Below are 11,176 nucleotides of genomic sequence, written 5' to 3'. Positions count from 1 at the left end.
ATCAGTCTGTGTGCAATGAATGTATACATTATACAAGTTTCACTTTTTTAATGGAATTACTGAAATAAATCAACTTTGTGATGATATTCTAATTAGATGACCAGCACCTGTATATGCTCAATATATATAGAGGTACATAGGTATATAATCAAAATCTACCTGAAACCATTGTTTAAAGTTATTTATCTAGGCAGTAAGTGATAATTTGCCTCAAGAATAAATACAAATAATACAATAAAAACCACCAAACTCTTTGTCCAAAAGGAATTGAGATCTAGTGAGATGACTAGAATTCATTTTGTAAAGAAATGTCAAGAAACTGGACAAATGCAGTGGAGCAAACATTGACAGATTATTATTACTAATTAAAGTAGTCCCATTTAGTAATTGTTTGCATTTACTATGCAAGCAATTTTTGTCAGCATTCTGTGACCCAAAGGCATCACTAGATAATTGGACTCTTCTCTATTGATGCTCAGCCAAGCCTGTACTGCAGCCATATTCAGTTCCTGCTTCTTTGAGAGCCTTTTTGCCTTTAGTCTTGTCTTCAGCATGTGAAAAGCACAGATGGATTCAGATTTGGGTGATTGACAAAGCTTTTTCAGAACTATTCACATTTTGCAACTCTAATGAAGTGTTTTTAAGGTCATTGTTTTGTTGCATGAAAAGGTGCCGGCCAATGAGTTTAGACACATTTGTTGTGTGAGCAGACAAGTTATTTCTGTAGAATTCATCCTACATCAAGGAAGACAAGTGAGCTCGTTCCACTGCTAGTCATTCACCCCAAATACATAACACCATCCAACATTCTTCTCCACCCTTTTGTGTCTCATCATCATTCTTCTCCACATTTCGTATCTCGTCATCACGTCTAAAACCTTTTATCTCATCTGATTTGTCCACAACACATTTTTCCAAAACTCTGGTATTTTGCATACATTTTAGGTCATCCTGTTTTTGAAGCTAACTAGTACTTTGCACCTTGCAGTCAAGCCTCTGTAGCTGGCCTGGTGAAGTCTTATATGGATGGAAGTGGCTGACAAACCCACATCTACCTCCTGGAGCATTTCTGATCTTATATTTTTATTTTGTTATGGTAAGGATCCTGTGGTGTTTCACCGTAGAGGTCTTCCACGTTGTTGACCATTGCTGGGCTAATCACTGCTTGCCTTCGTCTTAAAGTAACAGTTGTTTTGGTACAGTACCATTAAATGAAAAGACGATATACAAAACACATAGCCATTTCTAAACTACTGTAAATGGTTCATCCAATGTTGATGAAAATAACCTTAAAGCAGCCAGTGTGCATTTATTTGTGTCATACTAAATCCAAAGTGATGGAATACACAGCCAAAAACATAAGTCACCGAATCCTTTAGGAGTTCACTGCATGCTTATAACCTGGCTTTAGAAGCTGACCTGACCAAACCCTGCAAATCAAAAATGCAACACAGATCCAGCTTTGTTAGTAAAGGGCTGAATGGACACGATATTATCAGTTCATATACATATTTATTGCAATAAAATACCAACAACCTTGCTGTTAGGTACCTAATTTGAAAGAAAACAAGATAACAGTTGAATTAAAACAGTAACAACAAAATCAACAATGTACAATACATTTGTCCCCAAAATATAATAATTCACCTAAAAGTTAACAATTCTGCAAATGGACATTAAGTAAACTCAGCAAAGAGGCTTGGTAGTGAGGTACTAACAGAACACTGCACTACAGTGGTGTGAGGCTAGGAGGGTCAAATATAGACCACAAGGTAAACAGACAGGCTGGATTGTCATACATGCTTGTCTTTACTACAAACTTGAGAACAGGGAAGGTCGTAGTAGGGGTGGAGTTTAATTTTGGAATTGGGTTTGTATTGTATGCATTACTGGGTCAGTCCCCAATGGCATCCTATTCACAATGGCACTAGTTTTATGGAATTTAGTCAAAATGTGCACAAGGGAATAGGGGGCCCTTTGGAACACAACTACAACCTACAGTATTCTAGTCATGTCCTACCTCCCCTCTTCTTCTGACATTTCTAGTCCCTCTCGGAGATGATAACCCGCACACTCACTCCCCCATCTCAAGTTTCCCTCAGATACGTTACACTACCCACCCACTAGGTGTAACTATCTTTATTACCTTTATAAGTGGAATTGGGCAGAAAAAAAGCAGCTCAAGGCCCCTGGGACAGACCTGTAGTGCCATGGCATTCATTCAGAGCACGTTCTGGTTCCGCTTGCCAGTACAGTCAATCGATTGGCTTTCCACAGCATGGAACAAAGCACACCTTCAGAAACAACATTAGGAACCATCTACGAAATTTAAATAGTGCAACCCTCCATAACTGCTGCCAGAATGGCTAAAAAAACTAAACAAAAGACAAATGAAATAATGACCATGAATAAGGAGAGAAAAGGGGATAATGAAGAAAAAAAGGGGAGGGAAGAGTGTGAGGAAGGTGTTTAGAAATGTATCCTAGCTGAGCTGCTGTTTTGAGCTTAAAAGAATGGATACAAGCTATAAACGGTATCACGTCTGAGCAAGTTGATAGCAAAAAAGACAGAGAGAACAAGCAAAACATCAATTAAATGGTTTGTGAACAGTCAAACTCCCAAAATGAATGTCTACAGTTACTCAATTGTGGATGAATACACAATTTCTCTCCCTCTCCATTTAAACTTATTGTGAACTGTAAAAGTCAAAGTTTACGTGGAAAAGAAAAGTAGCAATCTCCATCTATGTCTCCCTCTCAGCATCCTGAGATGTCTTTGGTCTTGTGTCGTCTCTGGTAGCGTGTGTCTGTGGGGTCAAAGCCTCGCTCCGAGGCACCAAATAGGGCCCACATGGGGGTCTTTGCCATGTAGTCCATTGCAGAGAAGGTTTGGCTGCCTCCACTCTCCTCGTAAGCTTGGACAAGCTCCTGGAACCGTTCGTAGTCTATCCATGTCCACCACTCCCCGTCCACCTTAAACTACACGGGAAACACAAACATTGAGATACTTTGGTACACAGACAAACCGCAGAGTTCACAGCAACAACAAATATAAAGCACATTTAGACGAATGCACCATTCAAAACAGCAAATTTACAGTTGAACAAAATACATATTGAGAGAGCTGGCACAAACGCTTTTCATGACATTCAAGCCCTACTGGTTTCATAAAACCGCTGTCAACCAGCTCTCAACATAATGCAGACTTCCTTAGGTCTATTTCAGGTGGTCTTGTTAAAATATTAACAGTCGATATCTAAACAGCTATCGCTTCTGTTCAAAATTAGACATTTTATTGCACAGATGTTTTAGGCTAATATTGGAAACTGAAACAGTGAATGTGATAGGTTGCATATGCCAAGGTTACCATAATGCCAAACACATCTTCAGATTTCAGAACACATTTGTACTATGGAATGAGGCTGAAAATACTGCATAGCCTATACTAGGATTACACATGACGAAAGGGTTCTCAATCAAACATTTCATCTAGCATACTGCATTCAACAAAACCTGGAACTTGTAAATGTCCAACCGCCAACTTTAGTTGCTTTCAAGACCACTTCAAAAAAAGTACACGCTCTAGGGCTGGATATATATTTTTTAAAGGTCATCCAACTTTATTCCTTGTTTCCAGGTGCCTTGAAAGAACCGCAGGCCTACTTCTTGTCTACTTTGATCTCTGTCCAAACTTTTGCATGGTACTGTATACACTGGGCGTACTTCACCCACACCACGCTGAAAGACCAAGCTGTCGGATTCATCTTGTCCACTATTATCAATCTAATGTACTAGTGAATCAGGAGTGCTAGTTCACAGCTAATGCAAAACACTGGAAAGTCAAGGGATCCTAGATGAGAGAACTACAGATCGGGGATCTGTATAAAAACCGAGGAGAAAACCACTGAACTAGGGTTTAAGCAAATGCATCGCTTGGCCATGAATAAGAGTTTTTGGAAGATTACAATGTACTTTTTCCTAAAACGACACGTCTTTCCGGATCTCTCCCGGGGTTTCTAGTGGGGCTAACGAGTTGATTTCAACACCAGTGCATAGGTCCCATCTCCATACACCATTTGTCTATATTTGACATGAATAAGGTATTGAACAACCAAGAGGAGTTTTGGGAAAAATAGAACACGATATTATCATGTGTATTATTAACATGATATCAATATTTCATTTTTTTTATATCACGGTTATCAATACCGGCGACACCCCTAATTGCTAGTATCCTTGTCACACCTGGTAGCATGAGGCCGCACCTGCAGCCCATTCGGATACACAGGTAGTCCAGCTCCTACAAGATAGCACATCCTGGAGGAGCTAGGCAACAGCAAGACAACCCCCAAAAAGGGAATGGTTTTGCAGATGGTGGCCACAGACAATTGCTCTCTCCTTATCCTTCCTGACTGATTCTTCTCTAGTTTGCGTTTTGCCAGTATCCTTGGCACTACTGGTAGCATGTGGCCGTACCTGCAGCCCACTCGGATACACAGTTAGTCCAGCTCATACGTGCCATCACAAGAAGGTTTACTGCCCAGTCCATTATCAAGAGCAGTAGATCCCAGGAGACAGACCGTTATATAAGGAGAGCTGGACAGGGACATAGAACAGCACCAACCCAGCGGCAGGATTGGTATCTACTCCTTTGTGCGAGGAGGAACAGGAGCAGCACTGCCAAAGCCCTACAAAATGACCTCCAGCAGGCTACTGGTGTGCATGTTTTGGACCAAAAACTTTCAGAAACAGACTCCATGAGTGTGGCATGAGGGCCCGACGTCCTCTAGTGGGACCTGAGCTCACAGCCCAGCTCCGGGCAGTTCGAGTGGCATTCACCAGAGAACACCAAAATTGGCAGGTCCGCCATTGGTGCCCCGTTCTCTTCACACTGAGCACATGTGACAGATGTGAAAGAGTCTGGAGACAGTGTTGAATGTTATGCTCCCTGCAACATCACCCAGCATGACCGGTTTGGTGATCGGTCAGTGATGGTCTGGGGAGACATATCCTTGGAGGGTTGCACAGACCTCCACGTGCTAGCCAATGATACCCTGACTGCTGTTAGGTACCGGGATGAAATCCTCAGACCCATAGTCAGACCTAATGCTGGTGAAGTGGGCCCTGGGTTCCTCCTGGTGCAGGACAATGCCCAGGCTCATGTAGCCAGTGTAGACAGTTCCTGGATGACGAAGGCATTGATGCCATTGACTGGCCCTCATGTTCCTCAGACTTGAATCCATTTGAGAATCTCCGGGATGTTATGTATTGGTGCATCCAATGCCGCCAAATAGCGCCAAAGATTGTCCAGGAGCTCACTGATGCACTGATCCAGGTCTGGGAGGAGATCCCCCAGGACACCATCTGCTGTCTCATCAGGAGCATGTCCAGACATTGTCAGGAGTGCATACAGGCACATGGGGACCAAACACACTACTGAATCACTTTATGAGTTGCCGTGATGAAATTAACGCAAGTTGGAACAGCCTGTGATTTCAATTGTCTACCTTGATTTTCGGTGTCAGTTTGAATCCAGCCCTCAATCGTTTGGTGATTTGGGATTCTACTGACCATTGTTACGTCATTTTGTTCTCAACTAATTACACAATGGACAGAAAAGATTTTGGTCTTCAATATATTTAGTTAATCAAGACCCAATGTGAGATTTAAGTGTTGCCTTAATTTTAATATATATTGCCTTAATTTTAAATATATTTATTTGCACTGGAGCAGTGCAAATAAATATATATTCGCAGGCTTGGGATTCAATCCAGCAACCTTTCTGTACTGGTCAGATTCTCCAACCACTAAGTGCCGCCACCAAGGTGGTCTCCAAACTCTTTTGTGCAGAAACTGTTGTTTGGGAGGCCTGCTGTTTTCATAATGAATGGATCTCCTGTTGTGAGTAAGGGCACTGGGGCCACCCTACACAGAGAGGGCAACAGACAGGCCATGGGGTTACAGCAGCCTAGTCATCAGGGGAAAAATAACCATGATGGAAATCTATCACAGCTATCGGAAAATCTATTTCTCACAAGAATGCAAACGCAAAAACACGCATACACACAAAGAGAGTACACGCACACACACAAACAGACACTTGCTTCATTTATAATGGAATCTGTGCTATTTCTGTAATGGCCTGTATGTGCTATTGAGCAAGTGTCTGGTGTGTGTGTGTGTGTTTGTGTGCATGTGTGTTTTTGTGTCAGGGCACACCACTCCACAATGACAACGAATAGCACAAAATACCAACCACTCTGCTCTCATTGACGATGCTGCAGAATACAGGAGAGCTACATACGCGGTTTCATAACAGCGAAAAGCTTTACAAAAATCTCAATAAAGGATAGGAATTGAACAACTGGGCCATTCAGAACCGCAGGCCTAATCTACCCAGAAAATTTCCGGTGAGTAATCTTTGAGAGGATGTTTTTACGTCTGTTTCAACGCCATTACAGACACAGCTCGACCTCCAACGTGAAATGGCACAGATACATCATTCAAAAGTGACATACTACTAGATTGAAACCTTTTTCATTAAGGTGTATTTAAAAGTCTGTTTTGCTCAGGCTATGACAGGCAAGATCTACAGAGCAAGGTAGCCCCATCCGCTCAGATGAACCAGGTGTGAGGATGGACAAATCAACACAGTAGAAATATGACTTTCGTTGGACTAACCTCACTGGTGTTAGGTCTTTTAATGTGTGTCTCATAAAGGGATAAACACTCCAATAGGTTTCAATGCTGTACATGTTATCGTTTGTTACAGGAAAATGTTTACCGGATGAAGAATCCTGCAAGAACAAGGGTCTAGCTTTGGATGGTGCTAATTGAATATATGTAAATATGTGAACGCTGGTTTCTTTGTTTCATTGTTTCAGCCAAGGTGAGGTGATCCTTTTATAGATGTAATGGGGGAGTTTGGAATCTGTCTGGGTGGGATAAATAGGGATGCTTGACTTGGTTTTTAGAGTCTTTCTTTAACAGAACCTCCTAGCACAACTCTGTGCAATAGTGTCTTAAATGCTTATGGTATAATTAGTAGACTGTTAGGCTAGTTGGAAGGATGTTGAATCGTGTTGGTATGTAACTATGTTTTGTACTGTAACTTCATTACTTGATTGGAATAAACTGCCTTAATTCTACGTGGCATTGATTCAACAAGGTGCTGAAAGCATTCTTTAGAAATGTTGGCCCATATTGATAGGATAGCATCTTGCAGTTGATGGAGATTTGTGGGATGCACATCCAGGGCACCAAGCTCCCGTTCCACCACATCCCAAAGATGCTCTATTGGGTTGAGATCTGGTGACTGTGGGGGCCATTTCAGTACAGTGAACTCATTGTCATGTTCAAGAAACTAATTTGAAATGATTTGAGCCTTGTGACATGGTGCATTATCCTGCTGGAAGTAGCCATCAGAGGATGGGTACATGGAGGTCATAAAGGGATGGACATGGTCAGAAACAATGCTCAGGTAGGCCGTGGCATTTAAACAATGCCCAATTGGCACCAAGGGGCCTAAAGTGTGCCAAGAAAACATCCCCCACACCATTACACCACCACCACCAGCCTGCACAGTGGTAACAAGGCATGATGGATCCATGTTCTCATTCTGTTTACGCCAAATTCTGACTCTACCATCTGAATGTCTCAACAGAAATCGAGACTCATCAGACCAGGCAACATTCTTCCAGTCTTCAACTGTCTAATTTTGGTGAGGTCGTACAAATTGTAGCCTCTTTTTCCTATTTGTAGTAAAGATGAGTGGTACCTGGTGGGGTCTTCTGCTGTTGTAGCCCATCCGCCTCAAGGTTGTGCGTGTTGTGGCTTCACAAATGCTTTGCTGCATACCTCGGTTGTAACGAGTGGTTATTTCAGTCAAAGTTGCTCTTCTATCAGCTTGAATCAGTCGGCCCATTCTCCTCTGACCTCTAGCATCAACAAGGCATTTTCGCCCACAGGACTGCCACATACTGGATGTTTTTCCCTTTTCACACCATTCTTTGTAAACCCTAGAAATGGTTGTGCGTGAAAATCACAGTAACTGAGCAGATTGTGAAATACTCAGACCGGCCCGTCTGGCGCCAACAACCGTGCCACACTCATAATTGCTTAAATCACCTTTCTTTCCCATTCTGACATTCAGTTTGGAGTTCAGGAGATTGTCTTGACCAGGACCACACCCCTAAATGCATTGAAGCAACCGCCATGTGATTGGTTGATTAGATAATTGCATTAATGAGAAATTGAACAGGTGTTCCTAATAATCCTTTAGGTGAGTGTAGATTACTACGGCATTCCTCGTTCATCTTCATGCTCAGGCTCGTAGGGCTACTGGTAATCACACACACATAAGTAAGTCTAAGCCACCAGACTTGGAGTCCCTGAGTCCTGGATTCTCGATGCAGTCTGGTTAGGCCCAGGAAGACATGACATTTCCAATCATCCCTGAGTCGTGGGCATCATAACATTCTGTGTAGCCCCAGGAACACATGCCATTTTACTGTATGGTTCATGTTAAACGACCTACACCTTATGGGTGCTTATTATAACTGATATAGGCACATACACATACGTAAACTGGAGTGACCAGACTGATCATCCCTGAGTTCTGAGTTGCTACACAATCCCTTGTTTTCTGGACTTGACTGATGAGGAGCATTGAGGATAACGTAGACCGTGAAACATATGATCTTTTAAATGTTTGGCTTGTGATGAAAGATGAACTACCTTTTCTAAGACCTTCTAGCATATCATGGTCATTTATGATTGCATATCTTCACAAACAATATGGAGACAGATTATTAGATATTAAATTATCACTTAGTTCAAAGATTCCCTTTTGCATGAATTCTCCTACCTTTATTCCCTATACTACAATATGACTAGCCTTGCGATATTGGTCACATACTATACCTCCTTGTACTCTACTGTTTAAATATACCCCAGTTTTCGTCCAATTATCATTAAGAACTAAAAGTATGCAATTTCTAAAAAGCAATATACTTGTCTCCAGGCAGGTGACTAACATGTCCACTTACTGGTGGAGGTGGATGTAAATCACAGTTCAGGATGCCGGATGAATAGTTTTCAAAGTAACAGTCTGACAAAGCGCTACTAATTGTACAATCATCAGTTAGGACAATACAAGAGCTGCTCAATGCTATAAAAATTGAATAAAACACTAGCAAAGATGGGTTTTCGTGACAATAGACTTGTATGGCTCAATAATAAAGAGCATATTTGTTTTCCCCCAACCGAATAGAAAATAACTTTAAGAAGAGGTTGAGAAGCCTGATATTCTATACTATATCAGAGAGCAATTAATAATAATTAGTTATGGGTAAGAAATTGGGTTGGAATTCTAACTTTCCTGTTTGAAAGCAAAAGGCTGGACCAACAGGGGCGAATTGGGGATACTAGGACAGCACAGTAGGGATGCAGAGCCAATTCAAGATAATTCTTCTTTGATAGTTGGCACGAATACACTAAACAATCAAAAACGAATGAGAAAAGAAAACAACAAAAACAAATGGTAAATGGCCTTGTCTAGAAATGCAACCAGTGAGAATATTTTTTATTGTAAGGATAATTTGAGGAAAAGTGCATTCGGAAAGAACACACTGCGTTGTGTTAAAGATTTAATTGATAATATATTTTTTTCATCAATCTACACAGAATACAAAGCAAAAAAAAAACATGTTCTTTAGAAATGTGTGCCAATTACTTCTAAGGATTTTATATTTCAGCGGCTAGATGGAGGTCTCTCCTGAGTAAAAGGCATGCAGCCTGAAGGAGTATGAGAGGCATGAGGAAAAGGATTACCTAGTTTAATGAGAACAAGATGAAACTACTAAGCCTGAATTCCAAGCGCTACTTCTGGGGAAAATGCGGCACAGCTCATCACCTGGCTAAGAGCATCCATAAAGTGAAGCATGACTCAGGGAGCATCATGCTATGACAATTCTCAGTGGCAGGACCTGGGAGACTGGTCAGGATTGAGGGAAGAACGGACAGAACAAAAGACAGAGAGGTCCTTGAATAAAACCTGATCCAGAGGGCACAGGACCTCAGACTGGGACAAAGACTCATGTTGCAGCATGACAATGACCCGAAGCACACAACAATCACAACATTGGAGCGGCTTTGGGACTGTGAATGTCAGCCACAGCCCGGACATGTTTAATAATGATTTCTCTGGAGATTTGGGATCATTTTATTACGAGTTGTGCTGGTTTGACTAACATAAAACTGTTGAAAAGGAATTGAAAAGATGTGCCACTCGAAATTACAATGAATATTAATTATGTCTGACTTCCTGTGTAAGGTGACAACAAATTACATTCAGATGCACCGTAGCTCTATAATTACTAGCCCACTATTAGGCACGCCACATGCACTTTTATAGACCTACATCTACCCACAGGCCAGGTAATAGCAGATTTAATAAACAAATGAAAACACGAGAATTTATGGAACAAGGACAGCATATTTTGAAGAGAGATAGTAATGTGTTTTTCTACACAGACACCCGCTTGATGGCAAAAAAGTAACCGATTATAAATTTAGTCTGTAACACAAGAAAAAATGGAGAACGTAAAGGGATCTGAATACTCCCAAAGGCACTGTATGTTGCTTGTATAAGTAGTTAACTCCTGTGTTGTGGATGCTCCTAGTTCCACACAGAGGAAAGAAACAAGGACACAGTTACCTTACCATGGGCCTACCCCTGAAAACCACTGAAGTTGCTGTCACATTTTCTGGATAAAAACCCCACTGCTGAAGGATACTTGTCATGAAACTTAGGTGCATTTGAGAAATGTCTGTCTTTCCATTTGGCTGATATGTAGATCTTTACTTTGATTGTGACACACGTCTGTATAATATCAGAGGATTATTAGGTATTTGAAGAAGGGTGTCAGTCTTTTGTTCCTCAGTAATGTGGTCCTTGGGAGGAAGTAAGATCAACTGGATCTTTAGGTAAACACAACAGTAAACATTATGGCAGGAAGGATAAGGTGGGGGAGGACAGCATTTGACTTGTGTGATAGAACAAAGGGAATGTGTTTTATTGACAGGACAGATGGCAGCATCTTACCACACCCTGTTTTCTATGTAATAAATATGGATTGTGCATGTTTTGAGTCAGAGACTCCTCGGATGATTACGTT

At 41.4% G+C, this 11,176-nt stretch overlaps 1 protein-coding gene across 1 annotated transcript in view; it reads right to left on the bottom strand.

Moving 5' to 3' along the window:
* Positions 1-1,492: 1,492 nt before the first annotated feature.
* tyw1 (tRNA-yW synthesizing protein 1 homolog (S. cerevisiae)) overlaps positions 1,493-11,176 on the bottom strand; it is a 63,068-nt gene continuing 53,384 nt past the window's right edge. Inside the window, exon 16 of the mRNA XM_010902239.3 lies at positions 1,493-2,978. Within this exon, the coding sequence (XP_010900541.1) occupies positions 2,757-2,978 (222 nt within the window). The 3' untranslated portion in view covers positions 1,493-2,756. The remainder of the gene's footprint in view (positions 2,979-11,176) is intronic.

The sequence above is a fragment of the Esox lucius genome, chromosome 1 (genome assembly GCF_011004845.1).
Source record: "Esox lucius isolate fEsoLuc1 chromosome 1, fEsoLuc1.pri, whole genome shotgun sequence".
In the NCBI taxonomy this organism is placed as follows: domain Eukaryota; kingdom Metazoa; phylum Chordata; class Actinopteri; order Esociformes; family Esocidae; genus Esox; species Esox lucius.
The sequence above is the reverse complement of the archived record's forward strand: the minus strand, read 5'-3'. Positions and strand labels throughout refer to the sequence as shown.